This window comes from Papio anubis, chromosome 4 (genome assembly GCF_008728515.1).
Source record: "Papio anubis isolate 15944 chromosome 4, Panubis1.0, whole genome shotgun sequence".
NCBI classification, from domain to species: domain Eukaryota; kingdom Metazoa; phylum Chordata; class Mammalia; order Primates; family Cercopithecidae; genus Papio; species Papio anubis.
Genome location: NC_044979.1, coordinates 117,023,525 through 117,047,118, shown reverse-complemented (window position 1 = coordinate 117,047,118; position 23,594 = coordinate 117,023,525). Strand labels below are relative to the sequence as shown.

At 46.1% G+C, this 23,594-nt stretch overlaps 1 protein-coding gene across 17 annotated transcripts in view; it reads left to right on the top strand.

Annotated features, from left to right (window-relative positions):
* Positions 1-23,139, top strand: part of TNS3 (tensin 3) — a 309,033-nt gene extending 285,894 nt beyond the window's left edge. For 16 of the 17 annotated variants that reach the window (XM_031665397.1, XM_031665393.1, XM_031665405.1 and 13 more), the window contains 8 exons: positions 1,753-1,884; positions 5,189-5,284; positions 6,095-6,172; positions 6,966-7,043; positions 15,739-15,907; positions 19,156-19,224; positions 19,323-19,349; positions 20,092-23,139. In XM_031665397.1, the coding sequence (XP_031521257.1) occupies positions 1,753-1,884; positions 5,189-5,284; positions 6,095-6,172; positions 6,966-7,043; positions 15,739-15,907; positions 19,156-19,224; positions 19,323-19,349; positions 20,092-20,236 (794 nt within the window). In that variant the 3' untranslated portion in view covers positions 20,237-23,139. The remainder of the gene's footprint in view (positions 1-1,752; positions 1,885-5,188; positions 5,285-6,094; positions 6,173-6,965; positions 7,044-15,738; positions 15,908-19,155; positions 19,225-19,322; positions 19,350-20,091) is intronic. The other variant, XM_031665395.1, reaches the window with a different exon arrangement.
* Positions 23,140-23,594: the final 455 nt, after the last annotated feature.

Below are 23,594 nucleotides of genomic sequence, written 5' to 3'. Positions count from 1 at the left end.
GTGAGCCTGCCTGTGTTTTCCTGCCCATCCGTCCCCCTGCGTGCAGTTTAGAAGCTCCTGCTTCATCCCCAGGGGCGTGTTGAGCTCCTCCCCCGTGACCTCATCCTGTACACAGGGCCACAGTGCAGAGCATTGACAAATGTGTAAAAGAAACCATTTGTTTCATCCTATGGCCAGACAGATGCCCTGGCTGTGGGTCCGGGCAGGCCTGGGGGCACGTGAGGGGCCTCTGTGGGAGCGCACCATGGAGGTATTTACTGAGGCATGCCGGGGGCATCCCACCACTTATTGGTTCATGTTCTGTGCCCTGATCGCTTCCAGACAGAGCCTTTGGCATTCCAGAAAGGCAGCATTTCCATGGCTGTAATTATGTATAATCTTATACTCTAAATCCCCAGTTTTCCCCCTTTTGTAAAATAAAAGAGTAAATGCCTAGAAAAGAAATTCTGAGATATAGTCTAGTTATCAGGGAACACTCTGGCCTGTCTGAGCAGCATCAAGTTGAGGTTACTATTACCCTAACCTACTCCCTCTTTTTCCCATGTCATGAAGTGGGAAATGCCAGATTTTGGCCATTAAGGGGAGAGATTTTTTGAAGCAATGATTATGATTAGCTGAATGCCTACCAGTCTCACCAGGGAACCTGGGGGACCCACCATGCGAGGCCCTGGATTGGCGGGCACATGGAGAACGTGTCCTCAGCCCCATCCAGGCTGGGCTCATTGGCCACATCAGCCATGGAGCCATGGGATAGAGGGCCACCTTCAGGCCAGGTTTTTGTTACTTTCTTGGTGAATCTTGGAATTTGTATTAAATTTTCAGTAACATTTTGGGTATGCCCTTTCTATCATCAGAAAGTGTAATTAGAAACTTCTTTCCTGGCTGGGTGCAGTGGCTCATGCCTGTAATCCCAACACTTTGGGAGGCCGAAGCAGGTGGATCACGAGGTCAGGAGATCGAGACCATCCTGGCTAACGTGGTGACACCCTGTCTCTACTAAAAATACAAAAAATTAGCCGGATGTGGCGGCATGCGCCTGTAGTCCCAGCTACTCGGGAGGCTGAGGCAGGAGAATCGCCTGAACCCAGGAGGTGGAGGTTGCAGTGAGCCGAGACCACGCCACTGCACCCCAGCCTGGGCAACAGAGCAAGACTCCGTCTGAAAAAAAAAACCAAAAAAACAAAAAAAAACTTCTTTCCTTTTATGCTGTTGGAAGAGTCCATGTTCTAAAACCTTTAAGAAAAATGCCACAGGATGCAATGTCCAAGCAGTGGCAGGTGTGCTGCAACAGCCGCCCTCCCACTGCCTGTCTCTCCCCTTTGTGTATGTTTGGACCTGGTCTTGTTACTTACTCAGCGTGAGCCTCGGTTTCCTGGGCTCTCAGGTGGGGACCATCATTTGGACATCACAGGTGTTGTGAGATTAACAAAAATCCTGTGTTTTTCCATGGGCAGCCCACAGGACAGTGCCTGGCACCTCAGTCTAACTAAAGACGGGGATGTTCCTGTCCCTTCTGCCTCCTCAACAGGCAGGCCCACCCTTGAAACATACATGATACCACAGAGACCTCCCTGAGGGCCCCTCAACTGCATGGACATATTCTTCCAGCCAAGCAGGGGGATCCCGGCCAGGTCCCCACTGACCCAATTTGCAAAAAGAGTAAGGGGAAGAGGACCTGTCCCAAGGTTATGAGTGGGCATAGACCTTTGTCCACCCGGCAGACATTCTTGTCTTTCTCCTCCCTTTCTCCAGCTATCGCCATGTTGAAGGATAAGGAGCCAGGCTCATTCATCGTTCGAGATAGCCATTCCTTCCGAGGGGCCTATGGCCTGGCCATGAAGGTGGCCACACCCCCACCTTCAGTCCTGCAGCTGAACAAGAAAGGTAAGGTTACCACTCCCTATTGGTCTGTTCAGCTCATCCACAGAGAAGCTCTGTTGGTTTATTATTAGGCTAATAAGATAGAAGATGACTTTAACAATACTCACAAATTTTATTCTTAGTATTTATTTTTTTCAGGTATATTTTACAAAGTATTCACCTTATTTAAGAAAGAACATTAATTTGTTACTTTTATTTTCTTTTGTTTTGAATACATAATCCATATCATTGTTCAAAAATTAGAACCATAGGATAAGGCATCCACTAAGCCCGTTTTGCTTCCATTTCGGCTCCATCTGCCTCACTACCCTCTCACCTCCTTTGGGCAACCATCTGGAGTAGATTCATGTGTGTCTTTTCACTGATTACCTGTCCAAATGCAGGCAAATACACATTTTTATGTGAAAACTAGCATACTACGAGAACTATTCTTGTATACAAGAATAGTGTATCTAAAAAAGTGTATCTATACCCAGTAGGGTATTTTTAGATGGATTAAAAGTGATACTAGACTAAGGCTAGACTCATGAGAGATCTCTAATGCAGGTAAAGGAGTATGCCTGCCTGAATCCTTTTTGCATTATAAGTCATGGCAAAAACCATAATGACTTTTGCACCAACCTGTAATAGAAGGATTTCTATTCCTTTGGGTATAATACCCGGTAATGGGATTGCTGGGTCCAATGGTATTACTGCCTCTAGGTCTTTGGGGAATCGCCACGCTCTCTTCCACAATGGTTGAACTATTTTACACTCTCACCAACAGTGCAAAAGCATTCCTTTTTCTCCACAACCTCGCCAGCATCCACCGATCATATTTCTAAGGTTGCTTGTAGCTGTTGTTCTCTTTGGAAGTTCGTGGCTTTCCATCTTATGAAAATCCTGCAACCAATTGATCCGTTCTGTTGTTGGTGGACATTTGATTTTCAGTTTATTCTTTTTTTTTTTCCTTTTTTCTCCCCCTGCCCGTTTTGCCCCGTTATACTCATCTTTGTGTGCTACCATGCCGCAGACTCTAAGGAAAGGGAAGCTATTCTTTCACTCTGTCTGTCTCCCCAAATGGAAACTGTGGACTGAGGGGACATTGCAAGTTTTTGGTTCCCTGTAAGGGGAACTTGACTCACTAGGAGTGGGGAAATCAGAAGCAGCTCGGATTTTAAACTCCCTGTGTTTACAGAAAAGTAAGACACCCACCTGGTTCCCTCATGCTCTGTGCCTAACACCCGAGAAGATTTTTCCAAATCCTCGGATGAAACCTCTGCTTCATGCTTCCTGGAGAAAATTGCCTTGGAGTTACACCCTGAGGAATGTATGATTTGGCTTCCAGGAGGTCCAGCCTCAGGCAGGGCTGTAGCATTTCCAGGGAACATAGATGGGTTCATTTTGGCACAGGTAATGGTGTGAGAGTGGATGGGGTGGGGAGTGAGGCTGGGAAGGACCCGGGGCTCAGTCAAAGCTCAACCCCGAAGCTTGTGGATACAGACTGTCTTGAAGTGACGTGGAGAGAAGGCGTTGTGTAGGGGAGAAAGAACAGGTAATTCTTGAAAAGTAGGACCTTCTAGCATCCAGAATTCCAGCATAAGAAGCCAAACAAGATGCTACTTCTGAGTGGAAATAGGGGGTTTTGTAACTGGAGAGCTGGATTAGACCTGATTGTTGAGGACTGTTCAAGCCTTATTTGGAAGCAAACTGAATAATGATGGCAGGAAAAAGGGTCGCAGGACCAAGCGCATCTGGCAAGTCTGCAGAGATGACAGATTATTGGGAGAGCAGGAATGATGGATGGTTTTACATGGCTCCTTGGTTTCCGTGTGAAGTTTTAAAGCAAGGACAAATAACATTTCTGCATGCATTGTCTTTGGAGTCTAGATGAGAGACTATAACTATTTTTACCTCTGTGTGTGCATCTTGCCTCTCTGACAGATTTTGGACTCAATCTGAAGATGAAGGGAACAAAATAGGGGATATTAGAATAGCAGACTTCAGGAAACCCAGCATTGTTGGTGGCCTCTGGGTGAAATCTTATCTGGCTGCTGCGTCTTCACCCTGCCCCTGGATTTGACATTCAGGTTTCACAATTCAAGGACAGATTTGAACAAAGAGTTTACCAGCTCTTAAAGAGCCACAGCCATTCACCATACCACTTCCAGTAAACTGGAGATGGGACAGCTAGGGACGTTCTGGATACCGTTCTCCAGAGATCCCTGGCTAGAAGGACTTCCCACTAGCCATTTCTTATGAGTGGCACCCAGATCCACGCTTGGTGTCCCCTTCAGTTTGGAAGCCAGGCATCATTTTCCTCCCACAGCTGAATGTGATAGTATGTTCTTATCCCGGTTTAATTCAACACAGCCTTTTATGGAATCTGATCATTTCCTTTTCTGCAAACTTTACTGCCCTTGTGAAATGCTGACACAGTGATACTTGTCATGTTTATAAACATCTTTTGGAAGCCTACTGTGGGCAGGGCACTGGGGATCAAGCCCAACTCCAGTGGGTCCTGCCAGGAGGTTTCCAACATCAGAAATATTAGAAGTTTAGGCAGACACGCCCCAGTGGAGGGTGATGAAGGAAGCACTGGAGCACAGAAATACAGCACACTGTGAAGGTCTGTTGGACTCATTAGCATAGGGCAGCGACTTCTTGTTCTTTTGGTTATGCTGTTTGTACTTTTCCACTCTCAGACAGTTTTGCCATTCAGTGGCTTTTTATGATGTGTTTTCTCTTTGGACTCATGGGCTGGCCTGAAGCAGATGTACTGTTTACTATTAATAGCAATGTGGTAGAGTGCTGCTCCTGTGCAGCTGAGTGCTTGCTTTCTGGAAGGTTTTGCAGATCCAGGTTCCTGGTTAAATCCCACTCGGAAGACTGACCTCCTTCCAGCTCTTTTTAGCGATTCATTCTAGGTATCATTTTGTGTCTGAGCCTTTCTCACCTCTCCTCTTTGGGAGGGGATTCAACTGGAGATTCATGATCTTCTTTCTTAGCTGCAAGCTTATTCCCTTCATTGGGGATTCTTGCAGAATGTTTGAGGGCCTTTCCCAAGGTACCTCTCCAGCCCCCACACTGTCATTGCAAGCGTTCCCGCCCTGTATCTGGCCTAGCCTGTGCTCATGCAGTCGTCCTGCAGCCCGGCTACCATTCCTAGGATGAAGATGGTTCTTGGCAGCCTCTTCTGCAGTGGCTCGACTCGTATTCAGAGAAGAACCTTTTCACCTGTAGCTCCTGGCTTTTATGTTCTGTCTATTGAATTCTCCCATGCTCCCCTTTTCAAAAAATGCTTCTTTCTTTACATTTCTTGTCACAGCTGGAGATTTGGCCAATGAACTCGTCAGGCACTTTTTGATCGAGTGTACCCCAAAGGGAGTGCGGTTGAAAGGGTGCTCGAATGAACCATATTTCGGTGAGTTGCTTGAGAGGTTGCTGTCAATGTTCTGAATTCATGAGGCCTGGATTCCTTCTGCTCGCCGACCTGAGACTTGGTACCATCACTCTTGTGATGGTTTATTCATATTTCATTCCCCAGTTCTGAAATCCCGCTAATCTGAATTATTATCTTTAAGATAAACTAGATTTGAAATTGTTCTTAAAAGTTTTGTCAAAACCAAACAAATGAAAAGCAACATATCAGAAGTAGCAATTACAGACATCAATAAGATTCTGTCCTAGTTGGCAAGCAGATAAGTCCTGAGAAGGTTGGAGCTCCAGCGTCACCCTATCCCACAGCACAAGGAACAGCACAGAGCTCCCAACAGAGCACCCTCCCATCCCTGCAAATTGGGAGCCTTCCCTACCTCATGAGCTTGTTGGAAAGATGACTTGAGCCAGCCACACAAAGCACAGTGCAGCCTTAGGCATCATCGTTATTAGAGCTTTGTTAAGAAGCATTGTGCAGGGGCAATATATAAGGTTAAAGTTGGAGTTGGCTTGATTCAAGATCCAGCAAACCGTATGCTTTAGTCTTTATAATTTCGTAATGATGTGTCTATGATAAGAATGATCAACAGTTCACTTTACTTACCTCTCAACTATCTTGTGGAACTTGTTACTTCTTTGAAGTTTTGCACAAAGCTGCACATTAATCTAACATACCAGCTGCTGAAAAGGTAAGGACTCAGCCTTTGCATCAGTTTCATTCCAGCTGATAAACTGGCTGAGCACACAGCACCTACAGTGGTTGTTGACTCTTGTTTGCTCTCTGTCCACTTTGCAGGAAGCCTGACAGCCTTGGTGTGCCAGCATTCCATCACGCCCTTGGCCTTGCCGTGCAAGCTCCTTATCCCAGAGAGAGGTAAGGGGTCCTCAGTGCTAGTCTGGCTCTGTGTAGATTGTCTGCAGTCAAGGCCGCCAGTTTTAGAGATCCATAAAGATCCACTGAGAAAAATAATAAGACTGGAAGTTTTTTTGTATTCTCGTGGTTGAACCCAAGAAAAGGCCAATGAGTTCACCCAAAGCAAGGAGAGAAGAAGAGATTCTGCTTCATTGACAGCTCCCAGATAGCTTTACTTCATGGATTTTGATGAAAGATTTCTATAAAGCAAAGATTCTGTAGCTTAAAAATATAAAACCCTCAGACAAAGAAGGCTTCAGGGTCATTAACATTTAATTTTTACATTTCTACAAAATGGGCAAAATGTTGATGTTGTTGAACTTAGACGATGGATGCGCTGTTCTTTTTACTTTTATGTTTGTTGCATAATATCCTTAATAAAATTAAATAGCACCCACAGCATGTCAGGGCGATGTGACTGTATGTCCCACTTTCCTAAGCAGTCACAACTTCACATAAAAATGGTCTCATTTAATATACAGGTAAATGTGATTTACCTTTCAAAGTGTCATTATTCATGTGACTAATTCAGTGATTAGAAAAATATTTTGTTAGGCCTTTTCATCTCTACTTTTGTTCAGAATGTGATCATGGTTTCTGTGGGCCGGATTATTGTCCCAAAGAGACTTTTGACTCTGCAAAACCATTGCATGTCACCATCTGGGAATTCTGTCATCAGATTGTCTAACTTTGTCATGAGGATTCTTGGTCAGGAGCAGGACTCATTTCTATATTTTCTTGCCCCTTCCTACAGATCCATTGGAGGAAATAGCAGAAAATTCTCCCCAAACAGCAGCCAATTCAGCAGCTGAGCTGTTGAAGCAGGGGGCAGGTCAGTAAATGCAGCTCTGTTTCTACATCTGGTGACTGGGGAGAAAAAGGACTCACTGACACAACTTCCTTTTGCACTTTCAGTATTCAGGTTTCCTTTCTTTTCTGTGAGCCTTGAAGGAGGTTTCCTTTTATAGAAGCTTGCACAGAGCTGGGTGGGGTGCAGTTTTTGGGACATCAACAAGGGCTTCATGAGCCGGTCTAACTTGAGCAAGACTAAATTCAGTGGAATAAATGTCAAGCCCTGGATTTAGTTTGGGGGAAAATATAGTAAGACAGGATGTGGGTGACCTGTCTCGGCAGCTGTAAATTTAAAATGTTCCAGAGACATGACTCAACAAGTCACTTGACATGAGTCAACGATTTGACCCACACTGCCAGCAACCCCAGTGAGACATGCAACAACCGAGAACCAGCTCGCCAGAGAGAGCAGGTCATTTTAAAAAAAATGTGTTCGTAGAGTTTCTTTTTTAGAGCAGTGACAGATTCACAGCAAAATGGAGAAGAAGGTACAGAGATACACCATATACACGCATAGCCTCCCTGCTGTCAACATCCCCCAGCAAAGTGGTACACATGTTACAGTTGATGAACCTGCATTAACACAGCCTGAGTCCCTAGTTCAGGGACTTGATATTTAGGTTCACCTTGATGTCATGCATTCTGTGGGTCTGGACAAATGCATAATGACAGGTAATCGCTGTTACAGTATCATAGTGAATAGTTTTATTGCCCTAAAAATCCTCCGTGCTCTTTCTGTTCGTCCTCTCTCCCCAGCCAACCCCAGGCAACCACTCATTTTTTATTGTCTCCATATTTTCAACTTTTCCAGTATTGTCATATAGTTGAAACCATACAGTTCATAGCCTTTTGAGGTTGGCTCCTTTCACTTAGTAATATGCATTTAAGTTTCCTCCATGTGTTTTTATGGCTTGATAGCTCATATTTTTTTTTTAATCAGTGAGTATTTCATTGTCTGGGTGTACCAGTTTAGTAACCCATTCACCTACTAAAGGACATTGTGGGTGCTTTCAGGTTTTGGCAGTAATGAATAAAGCTGCTGTAAACACCCATGTGCACGTTTTCAGCTCCTGTGGGTAGATACCAAGGAGCACGTTCCTGGATTGTATGGTAAGAGTGTGTTTAGTTTTATAAGGTACAGGCAAACTGTCTTCCAAAGTGGCTGTCCCATTTTGCATTCCCACTAGCAATGAATGTGAGTTCTTGTTGCCCCACATCCTCACCAGAATTTGGTGTTGCCAGTGTTCTGGACTGTGGCCTTTCTAATAGTAGCGTAGTGGTATCTCATTGTTTCTTATGACCTACGATGTGGAGCGCCTTTTCAGATGCTTATTTACCATCTGTATATCTTCTTTGGTGAGGTGTCCATAGAGGCCTTTGGCTTGTTTGTTTAATTGGGTTTTTGTTTTCTTATTGTTAAATTTTAGGAGTTATTTGTGTATTTTAGACACTAGTCCTTTACCTGACAGGCCTTTTGAAAATATTTTCTTCCATTTCATGGCTTGCCTTTTCATTCTTTTTCTTTTTTTTTTTTTTTTTTTTTGAGACGGAGTCTCGCTCTGTCGCCCAGGCTGGAGTACAGTGGCCAGATCTCAGCTCACTGCAAGCTCTGCCTCCGGGGTTCACGCCATTCTCCAGCCTCAGCCTCCCGAGTAGCTGGGACTACAGGCGCCCGCCACCTCGCCCGGCTAGTTTTTTGCATTTTTTTTTAGTAGAGATGGGGTTTCACCGTGTTAGCCAGGATGGTCTCAATCTCCTGACCTCGTGATCCACCCGTCTCGGCCTCCCAAAGTGCTGGGATTACAGGCTTGAGTCACCGCGCCCGGCCCCTTCATTGAAATTTTTAATTTTAATAAAACCCAGTTTATTGATTTCTTATTTTATGGATTGGGACTTTGGTATTGTATCTTAAAATTCACCACCAAACCCAAGGCCAGCTAGATTTTATAGTTTCAAATTTTACCTTTAAGTCTATGATCCATTTTAAGTTAATTTTTGTGAAGGAGGTAAGGTCTGTGTCTTGATTCATTTTTTATTTTTTTGCCTGCAGATGTCCAGTTGCTTCTGTACCACCAGTTAAAAAATCGGTCTTTTCGCAGTTGTATTGCCTTCGCTGTTTTGTCTAAGATCAGTTAGCTGTATTCACGTGGGTCTACTTTCGAGTTCTTTAATTGACCTATTTGTTCTTTCACCAATATCACATTTTCTTGATTGCTTTAGCTTTATAGTAATCCTGGAAGTCAAATAATGTCAGTCCTCCAACTTTGCTCTTCTCTTTCAATATTGTGTTTGCTATTTTTGGTCTTTTGCCTTTCTGTATTAACTGTAGAATCACTTTGTCAGTATACATAAAATAACTTGCTGGGATTTTTATTGAGATTGTGTTGAATCTATAGATGAAGTTAGGAAGAACTGACATCTTGACAAAAGTTGAGTTCTATCCATGAATATAGAATATCTCTCCATTTATTTAGTTTTTTGTATCTTTCTTCAAAGTTTTATAGTGTTCCTCATATAAATCTTGTCTGTAGTTTGTTAGATTTAAATGTAAGTAGTTTTTGGGAGGTGCTACTATAAATGGTATTGTGTATTTAATTTCAAATTTTACTTGTTTATTGCTGGTCTGTAGGAAAACAATTGACCATTTGTACATTAAGGTTATACCCAGCAATCTTTCTGTAATTGCTTATTAGTTCCAGGCCAGGTTACTTTTGCAGCATTAGATGCAGTCCTAGTGGCCCCAGTTTAAGAAGGCTGTAAACAAACCACACACCATAGGGCTCTTGTGGTTCTGTGGCCGTGAGGGAGGGACACAGCTAGAGAGGACAGTGGGGCCTGCTGACTTTCAAACCTTGAGTTTCAAAACTGTTGGAAGTTTTTCGCTCAAGGTAGGTGTTTACTGTAAGAAATGTTGGGGATGGGATTTCTGAGTCTGGCAGAAGATTGGACTAGAAATACCTCCATTCTGTACCTCATAACTGCAGAGTAGTTTACAAGTGTAACTCCACAATAAAGGTGTATGAAATATATAGGTATTTTCTTATTTCCTCTATAATTTGTATGATTTTTCTATGTAGCTTTTCTCTATAAATTTATACATCACTGTGTCTGTTACCCAGCTAAAGTAAAATTACTTTGTTTTGAATGGAATTATAGTGTTTAAGTCATTTTAGACTCTCCTTATAGAATAAGTTACCTGTGGCCAAAATAAAGGTGAAAATAGCTTGCCCCAAATTGCAAGTGTGCTAAAGCTCGAAGCTCCAAAATGAAGTGTAGCTGTGGTCATGGGTTTCCGGCCATGTTCTGCCACTCAGGATTTTGATCTCTGGCAAATCACTTAACTTCGCAGACCTGAGGTTTGTATCTGGTCAGTGGGGATAATAATATTTCCACATGGGCCGGGCGCGGTGGCTCAAGCCTGTAATCCCAGCACTTTGGGAGGCCGAGACGGGTGGATCACGAGGTCAGGAGATCGAGACCATCCTGGCAAACACGGTGAAACCCCGTCTCTACTAAAAAATACAAAAAACTAGCCGGGCGAGGTGGCGGGCGCCTGTAGTCCCAGTTACTTGGGAGGCTGAGGCAGGAGAATGGCGTAAACCCGGGAGGCGGAGCTTGCAGTGAGCTGAGATCCGGCCACTGCACTCCAGCCCGGGCGACAGAGCGAGACTCCGTCTCAAAAAAAAAAAAAAATAATAATAATAATATTTCCACACATAGCAGTTGAAAAGATGAAATGAATAGGACATTGAAAATGCCTTGGGAGCATTTTTCTGGCCCAAGAGGAATGGTCTTTCCTGGGAAGCCAGCCTCGCCCTTTCCCTTGTGAGATCTAGATCTCACCTTTGGGCCTGGGCTGGTCCTGGGCCACAGCCCCTAAATCTGTTTAAGTCTGTTTCCCTGGAGCCCATCATGATTCTTAGCTTTCTTCTGTTAAAGTAACAGTGGACCCTGTCTGTGGGTCCCAGTGAAGTGCCCAGGAGGATGCAGGAATTTACTATAGACCTCTCTGATGAGCAGCTCACTCACTCTTAACTGAGGAGACAGGGCTACGAAACCAGATCCACTCTGATGGATTTATTTGTTTCAGTTGCACCTTTTAAAAATGTCTTTGAAATTTTGAAAACCTTTAATTAATGGTTTTTAAATCACAACTTACGCATTGTCAGTGTTCAAGGAAGTGCAGAAGAACAGTGATAGCAACAGGCACAGAGCACTTGTCCTGCCCAGCTTATTGGCTCCTCCCCTTCACCCACAAGGCGTGTGGGTGTAGTGTCTTGTCATCCTTTGTCATAGACAGAGGACCCAAGGTGGCAGCTCTGGCTCCTGAATGGCAGATCTAGGCCTGACGTTCAGCTCCCACGTCTAGCCATGCCCATATCATCTCAGGGACACAGCCCTGCCCATTCAGCCCAATATGGTAGCACCAGGGGACACGCAATTTCATTTTTCTCCTTTAGCTTCCTAGTTATCCTGCATTCACCCAGTAAGTGTGGAATTAATAAATGAATTGAATAAATTTAGTTGATCATAACAGTGCATCCTGATAGCACTTGTTTTTAGATATTAAAACTTTCTTTTCTATCCTGACTTACCATTTTTAAGTACACTTTTCCATCTTTTAAAATTACATTGAAATGTATCAATAACTCCAATTTTTTTTTAAGGGTGGATCTTCTTAGAGTCAAGACTTCATTCAGAACGTTGAGTTTGTATCTGATCATCTGAGTTGGGCATTTCTATATGAAGCTTGAATTATGACTGCCTTGAGCTTCTTTCCTTTAAAAATCTTATTTCTAAAACACATTGAGAGCTGCAAATGTCTGCTGTCCATTACATTAACCCAGGTTCCAAGTCATGGAACCAGGACAGCAGATGTGTCACCAGAAGAGTGAGGCTGTCACAGTCACCAATCCTCAGCTGGTGTCGTCTTTACCTGGAGGATTGTCTGCAGATGTTTAGAATCAGTGCAGAATAAGCACTGTAGCAAGGTAGTAGAACTATTGCAATCTCTGATGACCTTCCAGCAATTTAGTGGGTTTTCTTTGCTAAACTGAACTTCATCTGTTTTCTAATTCACTTAGAGTCCTAGACTCCTGGATGTGCAATGTTCTTTGAAATGATCATGTCCAATTTCCCCATTATAAAGATTCAGGAAGCCGAAACTCAGAAATATTAGCAGTCAGACAGCTCACAAAGATAGGAATAAACTTTTAATTTTTTCCACTTTAATCCTTTTTTTGATACTAAGGCCATTATGCCTTTGTTCCAATCTCTAAAACAATTTCTATTTGTGTTTTAAGCCTCGCTTCTTAATTGTTTCTTGTTGAAGCAGAGGAATATAATACAATCCTGAAAAGAAAGACTTATTTCTTTTTAGTAGACTTCTAACAGATTTCCCAGAAATGTTGTGGTTGCATTTTTTAGCATATGATAGGTATGCTTTTTAAAATAAAGTCATATATGTTCTTTAAGTTTTAAAAATGTAAAATAAAAGAAAAGGAAAAATGAATTACTCATAGATCTGTTGCCCCTATGCAGCCCCTGAATGTTGGGAGGAAGGGTAGACAGCAGGTACAGTGTTCTCTGGCCCAAAGACCACTCCTGATGTCAACCAGATCCAATCCTGTACTGCCTTTTTTCTTGTACTTGGGATCATGCTGCATGTACAATTCTTTTCTCTTCTCTTAGCATAATAAGTTGGTTTTTAAAACATAATACAGGTCTCATATTTTCATGGCTACACAATGGTCCATCACATAATTCACCTACTTGTGGATGTTCATTTAGCATGTTTCTAATTTTTAATACCACAGATAATGCTTAGAGGACCATCTTTCTGCATTATTTCTTTTTCTGATTTCTGGAGTGTTGCCTTAGGACAAATTCCCACATGTGGGCCTCAGACTTTTGTTCTGTGTTATCAAGTCCCTTTCTCAGAGTAGCCTAGCAATGGACAGAGCTCCATTTCATGGGTCTGGTGGATGCCTTCCTGGTAACTCTCACTGGGCACTGAATCTTCACCTCTGGCCAAGAGCACTTGTCAAGTGGCACTGGATGGTCTTGGGCCAGGTGCAGTTGGACAATCACAGGCAGGCACAGGCATGCCTGTTCTCTGCTGGAGAGAGGCTTTGGGGCACTTGGTGTCAATTGGCTGCTGTGTGCTCCATAGAAGAGGCTCCGTAGTGGCAGCATTTTCTTCTCTGCTTTGAGGAATGATGACATAGCTCCTGCATCTGGGGAGAGAGATTCCCCAAACAGCAGATTCCTACCAAACTCTCGCCAGCAAGACTACTCCTCATCAGAAAGCCATGTGTGACTCCTTCAAGAGAGCATGGGTCTGGGTTGTGGCAGCTGTGGTTCTGTGTGAACTGATTGAGATTGTGCCAATTTTGTGGAATTTTCCTAGTAGTTAGGTCAAAATGTCCCCTTTTTTCTCTCTTTCGTAACTGCATGATCAGCATGACAGTAATGCTAATAAAATAAAAGGCAGACTGTCCCTTTCATGAATTCTGTTTTTGAATTCTCCAGGCTGTCTCGCAGCTCCTATCTGTATGCACACATGCTTTTCATTTTCCCGTTCTAATCATAGCAGACGTGGTTTTTATTCTGCTCTCCCCGCTGATTGCTGATGACGTCTTTCCATGCCGCCGTGTGATTTTCCTGGTTACTGCTTGCTGGTTGCTTGGTATTCCACCAAGGGGGCTAATTTTACCCCTCTCTCATTTCTGATGTGTTTCTGGGTTTTCCCACTATAATGAATATGTGGCACAAATGTCTTTCCCTGCAGGTTAACTATCTCATGTGGTTATAGAATATTTCCTTTCTCAATCTCCTCAGGAGCAGGACCTCTGGGTTACTTCTAGGTATTTGAGATCCACTTGATAAATATCGCCAAGTATACTTGTCTGTTCTCATGATGCTAATACAGACACATCTGAGACTGGGTAATTTATAAAGAAGTTTATATATAATTTATAAAGAGGTTTAATGGACTCACAGTTTCACTTGGCTGCGGAGGCCTCATGATCATGGTAGAAGGTGAAGGAAGAACAAAGGCACATCTTACATGGTGGCAGGCAAGACAGTATGTGCAGGGGAGCTGCCCTTTATAAAACCATCAGATCTCGTGAGACTTACTCACTCTCATGAGAACAGCATGGGAAAAACCCACCCCATGATTCAGTTACCTCACACCAGGTTGCTCCCACCACACGTGGGTATTATGAGAGCTACAATTCAAGATGAGATTTGGGTGGGGACACAGCCAAACCATATCACCAAGTGATCATCAAAAATAGTGGGCTCAATTCCTCAGAGTGTCTCCAGCTATAAACACTGTGGCCTTTGCTGTGGAGAGAAAGGATGGTCCAACAACTCATAAGTCGCCCTGCACTGTGACACCCAGGGACATCCTAGCCCATCTGTGGTCTTGTGTGTCAGTGCACCCTGCAGCACACCTGTCAAACCACCTGCCAGCGCACCTTCCGGTGCACCTGCCAACATACCTGCCAGCACATCTGTCTGTGCACCTGTCAAACACCAGTCAAACCACCTGCCAATAGGCACGACCCTTGCTGGTTCTGAAAAGTCAGACTTAAAGGCAAAGAGAAGATGGAGCTGCTCCCCAGGGCTGCCTCCCACAGGAGGACATGGCCGAGGGAGACAACACCACCCAGCGCATACTGTGCATCTGAGTGCTGAGATGTGTTGCTGTAGACTATGGGGAAGCACTCTTTTTCTGTTAAGTGAAACTTTAGAGGCCTTTGACTGTGGAATTAAGACACCCGCATGCTCACTTACAGGGACTCGTATATAGCAGATAGGGGGCGAGTGAGTGAGGGCAGTTCTGTTCCTCAGGAGGAAGCCTACTCAGCCTTTGGGCAGGAGAGGCCCTGGTTTCCTTCAATGAATGAGCTTCAGGCTGAGCCTGGATGTCTTGGAACACCTCAATTTCACCCATGCCCTAAAATCACACGTGCACTTGTGCTTGAACTGCAGGGTCACAGGCTAGAAGGGAGAGAAGAGTTGTTATAGAGACCAATTGTTTTTCTTCTCCCAAGAGGAGATGGTCAGGGACAGGATCCACAGCCCTTCCTTGGCAGCATGGGGAGCCAGGACACAGGCAAGGCCGGGCCACTTTTGGCTCTTTCCAGCCTGTTCTCTGAGCTCACTGCAAGCCATTCCTTCTCTCGGCAACCAGGATTCCAGGACACATGCTTCCCTCACAGATGTTTCTCAGGGGCCTCTGGGCTCCTTACTTAAAACAGTAGTCGGGTTTCGTGCTAATGTGATTGTTGTCCAGACCCACCCTGAGACCAGAGAAGGTGCCTTGGGCTCCACCTGTGACATGAGGGTTTAATACTGCTGTAAGGCAAATAGAAAGCTCCCTCTGGCTGGTGGGAAGGCAAAGCCACACCAGGCGGGTCTGCTTTGCTCTGGTAACTCACTTATTGTCTTCCTTGACATGGGAGCAAGTGCATCCTTGAGCACTCACTTTTCATGTTGTCAGAATTAGGCGCAAAGGCTATCTGCCCTACATGCACCCAGCACAGGCCACATGCGCAAGTCGTTCATAAATCCACAGTCTGCACATCAGCAACTGCCTGTGTGTTAACAGGACACACCTGTCCCAATAGTTGCAACTAACATGTGTCTCCCTTGGTGTCTTCCAGCCTGCAACGTGTGGTACTTGAACTCCGTGGAGATGGAGTCCCTCACCGGCCACCAGGCGATCCAGAAGGCCCTGAGCATCACCCTGGTCCAGGAGCCACCCCCTGTGTCCACGGTTGTGCACTTTAAGGTGTCAGCCCAGGGCATCACCCTGACAGACAATCAGAGGAAGTGAGTGCCTAGAGGGAGGCAGGAGCCGTCCAGCAGGGGCGGGGCTGTCACCTTCCTCTTGCTCTTCCCTAGTGCGGGTAGTCATCCAGGTAAATCGTTAGCCGTCCTTGAGGTCATGAGTCACCCAGGACCTGTCTAGGCATTTTTCTCCCATTAAATAGATCCTGGGAACCACATAGAAACTATTAGCATTTGTTCTGAAGATTATTTTTCTTAGAAATCAGTAAAATAAAATAATAAAAAGACATTTGGCATTTTAAAACTGCACACATACACACATAATTGCAAATGTAAAAAATCGTTTAACTCAGTTTTTTGAAAACATTCTGATATTATGATCAGAATCCATTGATCTTAGAACCTATTGTTTTAACAGAGGGTCATTTCCTTTCAGGTGAGAGTATGACCTTGATATGTACTATTTCCATTGGCCAATTTCAAATGACTTAGGCCAGAGCTGTTACTGAGCCAGTTACGCTGGAGCTGATGATCTCAATGTGGACCTTTACTGAATGCCCAGCACAAGCATGGAACAGAGCAGCCATAGGGCTGTTCCTCTCTCCCTCCTTCCAGAATGCCATCCCTGAGTGGAGCCTGTGGCCTAAGAACAGAGCAGTCTAGATGCACTTGTTTTGTGTTGTGTGGTTGAGGAGGCACATTGGCATCAACTGTGGCAGCAGCATGATGGCAGGAGCCATCACAGCCGACAGGCCGGCAGGGGACACTCAGACCAGCCTGGCTTCTTTCTCAGGATGCTCCCCCAGCAGGGCCCCCATGCCTCTCTGTGGTGTCCATGTCCTTAGACGCAGGACATTTTCATCATCTGCCCAAAACACCTGGGAGGTTGAAGGCAGGATCTTCCCCTCCGTAGCATCAGGAATAAGTGAGTTTAGGCAGGTTTTGCTCATCACCCTTCACCTGCTGGAAAAAATGAGCATGAAGCAGAATGTGGGTTTTACTGGTCAGACCCGTTCAGTGCCCCTGACACTGACCAGTAGGTAACCCTGGGCAAGGTCCCAATTCTTGATGCTCTCATATTTCAACCTTGCACCAAAATACCTATTTCAAGGTTTAGTGTCTCAAATGAAAAGGGCACTCAGCAAGTGCCCTGTGTGGCACACACAGGGACAGGGTCAGGTGCGTGGCTCAGCCCCACTGTGTTCTCAGGGTCAGGGTCACAGGCAAGGCTCAGCTGCACGACTGTATGGTGGACTCATGGTCAGGTTCAGGGGGCATAGCTTTGCTGTTTGGTGGACTCAGGGTCAGAGTCAGGGTTGTGCTTTGGCTTTATGGTGGACTCAGCATCAGGGACATGGCTCAGCTGCATGGCTCACCCAGGGTCCCAGTTGGGCATGGCTTAGCTGCATGGTAGAATCAGGGTCAGTGTCAGGCATAGCTCAGCTACATGGTGAACTCAGGGTCAGGGGCATGGCTCGGCTACATGACTCACTCAGGCTTCCCATTGGGTGTGGCTCAGCTGCACGGCAGACTCAGAGTCAGTGTCAGGGGCATAGCTGAGCTACATGGTGGACTTAGGGTCTGGGATGTGGATCAGCTACCTGGAGGGCTCAGGGTCAGGCTCAGGGCATGGCCAGGCTGCTTGGTGGACTCAGGCTTACAGTCAGGAGTATGGCTAGACTGCCTAGTGGACTGAGGGTCAGCATCAGGGACATGGCTAGGCTGCATGGTGGATTCAGGGTCTGCAGGCATAGATTGGCGACATGGTAGACACAGGGTCAGGGTTGGGCTCCTTAAGGACCCTCACAATGTTGACTGTTCCCTCCTCCCCACGGCCCTTGGAAGATGTTATTTCTTCACAGGATCTGTTCTATGTGCCCTTGTCAGAGGTGTCTTTTTTCTGTGTCTCTTTAGTTTCCCTGTATTCTTTATACTGCCTGGAGACGGGTCATGTCCACATCAGTTCAGATCTTTCATATTGTAAGAGACAGAGTTTGGGTTCAGACTGGCTAATTCTAGACAAAAGGGGGATCTTCTCACCAACAATGAGCCTTAAAAGGCACCTGTTTGAGAGGTGCTGTAGGTGGCTGCAGGGTCACCTTGAACTGAAGCACGCCCAGGCTCTGCCTCTGCCCTTGCCTGTCTCCTGGCCTCTCTCTTCATCTCCAGATGAGCTTTACCCTGTACCAGTGCAGAGTCATTCCCAGAAGGAGAGGGTTGACCCCAAAGCCAGCTAGACTGGCCCAGCCTGGACACAGCAGTGTTGAGATGGGCATCCTCTGGGGACCATGTGGACTGGGTGGATAGCACTCTTGGAAGGAAAGGCTCGGCAGGTGAGCTGGAGGAGGTTGCCTCAGGTGGTCATGTCAGTGACTAAGGGCTGTCAGGTGAGCCGGGAAGGAGGTCTCTATGGGGGTCATATCAGTGACCATGTGGAGTCCTTCCCTAAGGAATGTTCCATGCACAGCACTTTACTGTTCACTCAGTGCTCTCAGACCTGTGACTGCATCTGATTTGGGTGTCTGTTCTGTGGAAGGAGTGGGCTGGTATCATGATCCACTTTTCACAGGTGAGGAAACTGAGGCTTGGAGGCTGGAGGCTGTTAGTGGTTTCCCCATGATCCTGCAGCCAGCAGTGTCTGGCAGGACCAAAGGTGCTTCCTTGTGTCCATCTTACACCCCACCAGCTTTTCCAGTTCGTTGGGGCTTTTTTTTTTTTTTTTTTTTTTTTTGAGGTGGAATCTCACTCTGTCACCCAAGCTGGAGAGCAGTAGAGCGGTCTCAGCCCATTGCAACCTCTGCCTCCCAGGTTCAAGCAATTCCCCTGTTTCTGCCTCCCAAGTAGCTGAAATTACAGGCACATGTCACCATGCCCAGCTAATTTTTGTATTTTTAGTAGAGACGGGGTTTCACCATGCTGGCCAGGCTGGTCTCGAACTTCTAACCTCAGGTCATCCACTCGCCTCGGTCTCCCCAGGTGTTGGGATTACAAGCGTGAGCCACTGCGCCCGGCCTGGTAGGGCTTCTTGACCCGATTCCTGTCTTCCACACGGCTGACAGTTTCAGCCTGTGTGGTGCTGCCGTCTACTGGTAACAACTGTTCTGCCCAACTTCAGGGCATCTGTTGACTTTGAATGAGCACACACTTTCTTCTCTCCAAGTGATGAGTAACAATATAAAATGTTTTCTGCTGGAAGAATCTTCATGTATGGGAGAGCCTGCCCAGTGCATCCCCCATCACCCAAAAGCCCTAGTAACAGGAACCATCCTCTCTCCCCTGTGTCCTAACAGGCTCTTCTTCCGGAGGCATTACCCCGTGAACAGTGTGATTTTCTGTGCCTTGGACCCACAAGACAGGAAGTAAGAAATTTGCATTTTTATTGAGCAAGGAGTATACTCAATTCTATCTTTCAATTTAAAACATTAACCTGACTCTCTTTTTCTTTTTAATTTGCAAGGTGGATCAAAGATGGCCCTTCCTCAAAGTAAGTTTCTGGGAGGGATTTCTTTACATGCTCTCCTTGTCTACAGTTACACTCCAAAGTTGAATTCCAAATTTTCATAGGGGGTGCCTTATAAGAAAATGACTACACCATGCCAATTTCTTTTGAAAAAGAAGGAAGTAAAAGTGTTCTCATTATGGACAAGGATCTGGATGCTGTTAACTTCTCTGCCGGCTGTTGGCTGAATGTGCAGTTGGCACAGCCTTTTTGGCCATTTGGGAATGCATGGGCTCAGCAGTGCTGAGGTCTGCACAGCTAGAAGGAATTCCTCCCTGTGTGCAGGCATGTGGATGAAGCGGGTGTTCCAAATCTACCAAATACAAGGGAGGAGGGCCTTCATCACACTGTTGCTCCACAGCCAGTCCAGGCAGCTGTTAGAGGTCCCTCTTTTTTCGTTTCTTTTTTATCTTTTTTTTTTTGAGACAGAGTTTCGCTTTTGTTGCCCAGACTGGAGTGCAGTGGCATGATCTTGGCTCACTGCAACCTCTTCCTGGGTTCAAGCAATTCTCCTACCTCAGCCTCCTAAGTAGCTGGGATTACAGGCGTCTGTGAAGGCTGGAGGTAAAGTGCATGAACAGGTGGCCAGCAGGGTGCTGGGCATTTGGTAGATTTTTGATAGATGCCACTTAAAATTCCTCCTGACTGTGCCGCTGGCAGCTGGAGGAAGTAGAAGCTTGGTACTTTGTGGGACACTGACCACTCTAACTGGACTTTCCTTTGGCAGAGTCTTTGGATTCGTGGCCCGGAAGCAGGGCAGTGCCACGGATAATGTGTGCCACCTGTTTGCAGAGCATGACCCTGAGCAGCCTGCCAGCGCCATCGTCAACTTCGTATCAAAGGTCATGATTGGCTCCCCAAAGAAGGTCTAAGAACCCACCTCCCACCCTGGACCCACCGATGCCTCTCAAAGCCCTGGAGACAGCTGTGGGGTGAGGGTGGGGCCCCCATTTTTAACCAAACTAGTAACCCTGACATTCCAGGCCCCTGAGGGGAAAGAGGATCTTCCAGCTCTACAAAAACAAGAACAAACAACATCACCATGAATTGACCTTTCCTGAAACTGACTTACCTGACACATCTCTGTAGCCACATGTTTTTTGGGTAGAAGAAGCTGGGCATGGGTGCACCCCACCCCCTAGGGTCCCCATGGGAAAGGGACATGCAAGGAAACAGCACAGAACACGAGGTGGTCCCCACATCCCTGGCACACCAGCATTCCGGGGGATGAGGAATCCCCAGCCCTTGAGGCAGAGGTGACAAGTGACTGCCATGCTTCACCCATTGGCATGGGCGCTCCTGTCCAGCTGCACCTGAGGCCGGGAGTTTCCCTCACCTTGGTCTTCCCAAGATGGAGATGCTAATGAAACTGAGAAGGGGGCGTATGTTTGATGAAGGTTTGTGCAAGTCAAGCCCTTCTGGAACACAGCGGGGCCTAAAACGAGGGGCCTTTGTGATGGGCTGTGAGGATGAGGGTGGTGGGAAGAAATAGCTGCATTAGAGACCCCACCCCACCCCACCATGGTGAGTGCTCCGTGCCTCCTCCTCACCTGTGGCGAGCTGGGCGAGCTGGGCTGGGGAGAGCCTGTGAGGACCCTGAGAGGAGAAATGAGAAGAAGGAACAAAAATATCATTTCTATGTAATTTATATTTTACTTATGCCAAATTATTTATGATAATTTGCCATTGCTATACTGTACCAGTGTCGAATGCTGCAGCCTGCCAAGCTGTGATTTTGCGAGGCTTGTCGCCATGTAGGATGCACCATAGGCCCCTGGCCACCGAAAGTGTGTGCGGTGGACTGTGGGTCTCCCATGTGCAGTGCCGCCCAAAGGTGGCTTTGCCTCAAGCAGCCTACCCTGATGTTTTACTCATTGGAATATTTTTCCCCGGTTGTGGATGACTTCCTTTCTGATGGAGAGAGTCCAGGAGGGATGGGAAACGCCTGGATTTAAACTCAGCATCCCCAACATGGGCTTTTCAGTGATCTTCAGGCCAGATACTGCACGACCTGAAGTTCCCCTGCATTTATCAGCCTTCTTCGTGCTCCCCCTTGCCACCCTGGGGTTCTTGCTGGGGACCCTATGTGGTTGCGGCATATGTGAGCAGAACGGAGGATGAGGAGAAAGAGAAGAAACCCCGGTACTGACAAGCTATTTTTGAGTGCCACTGTTTGCCATCATCTAAGCCACTGAATCAAGTATATTTCAGGCTTATTTCAACATTCCAGTGCCCTGGTTTTCTTGCTTGAACCTGTCCGTGGTCAAAGGTTTGGGGGAATTTGTGACCCTGGAACATCCCCAGAGTGAGAGATGGGGCTGGGCCACATCGGAATAAGGCCTCGGCCCCGTCCTCTCTCAGCGCAGGTGCTCTGCAGGCACGCTGACTGTCCTGATTGCGATCCAGCCGGAAATTCCCTCTGCTTTCAAAAGTCAAGTCCCCAGTCTTAGGCCACACTGGTGTCACAGGCTCCTGTCAGGGAGCTGGGGTTTGGGAGTGTGCTTTGTGAACTCTGCTTTAAAGTGAGGGGCCGAGGAAAACTTAGCAACAGGCAGAGCTGGAAGCAGCCAAATCACAGTGGATGTTGTGTGTGCGTGTGTACGTGTGTGTGTGTGCGCATGTGTGAAAGCAGGTGGACCATTCCACTTTTTAGCTCCTATTGATGCACCAAACCAAGTGCCTCATTTCTGTGCCAAATGTTTGCCTTGGTCATTGTAGACCTCCTTCTCTAACGTGCGGTGGCATGACCGTCAGGAGGTGCTGGCATTTTCAGCAGATCCTCGTGTTGACCCTTATGTCTTTGGCAGAGGCTTCTAGCATCTCGGTTTTTCATCCACTGCAGGAATGTGGCCACCGGGAGCAGAGGTTTGTACTTCCCCCAAGAGGTCCTCATCCTGAGATGGTCCCTACCCATGTTTAACCCAAAGAGTGCAGGCCAGGTCCCTAATCCTTCTGATGAAGGATGAGAGAGCTCATTTAGAAGTCAGAGCAAACGAGGGTCTCAGTATTGAGAAACAGCCTGCCAGGGAATCACAGAGATATTGGGGTGCCCGCGATGGCCCCCGTGAAGCCATGCCTCGACGGCATTCAGGAAGCCGTGCAAACATGCTTTTTGAACTCATTGGCCAGGTGTGATTTTTACACAAGGTAAACGTGGTCAAGAGCATCAGGGAATTTGCTCCAAGCATATAGCTCCTTCTGAGGAACCAAAGGCAGCAAGTTTCCACGATTTCTGGAGAGCTGGTATAGGAAGTTTATTTCTTCCTTTTGTGTTACATGTGCATTAAACAGAACAAGCTGTGTGCCATCACAGATTGTACTGTGGGCTCAGAGACCGTGAGAGAGCCCCCACCGTGGACACCGGCTCTAGGGCCACAGGAAAAGGAACACTTCAGGCATTTTGCCTCCAGGGCTCCCGCTGGACAGGCGCATACTGCCCTGGGGAGCAAATGTGGAGAGTTCACGAACTCATGTGCCCAATGCATGTTATAGCCAGGGTCCTACTAACTACTCAGTAAAAGAACGTATTGTTGTATTCCTCCAGTGTTAAGCTATAGCCATGTTAAAAGTCACCGTGCATTTATCCTCAGCATCAAATACCTTGTAACGTCTTCTTCTCTGCCTTACTTGTTAGTGCATATTTTTACTTTTCTGATACTGTAAAGAATATATCCAGTATGTAAATGAATGTTCTATAAATCCTTTGTATAGTCATTTTCTCTGCTCTTTAAATATCATCTCTATTCAGAGTATAATAAAATTATGAACTTGGTAAGCCTCCGTGAGATGGTATTTGTGTGCCCTGAAGGACATTTGTGTGTGTTTGCACTTGTGTGTGTGCATGTGTGCACTTTTCTGTATGTGTCTCTGCACACGTGTGCATGTGCTTGCACAGATGTATCTTTGTGCACATGTGCCTGTGCATCTGCGTGTGTGCTCGTTCATGAATGTGTGTGTGTTTACAATCAGTGGATTCAGTTATAAAGTCACAAATGTTTTGCCTTCAAGAGTATATTAAGATTTCTGCCCAGAGACCTTTGAAATGTTACATTCAAAGACTTTTGAAGATTAACCACAATGCAGTGTTGATAATGGGTCCTGACATGTTTTCGATGTTGCTGTGAATACCCTTACACACACACTGGCTGCAGGAACACACGCCTAAAGTGGGCCACCTCCTGAGGGACCTCCCAGTGTCTATTCAAGTGGGCACTAAAACTGAATATTGAA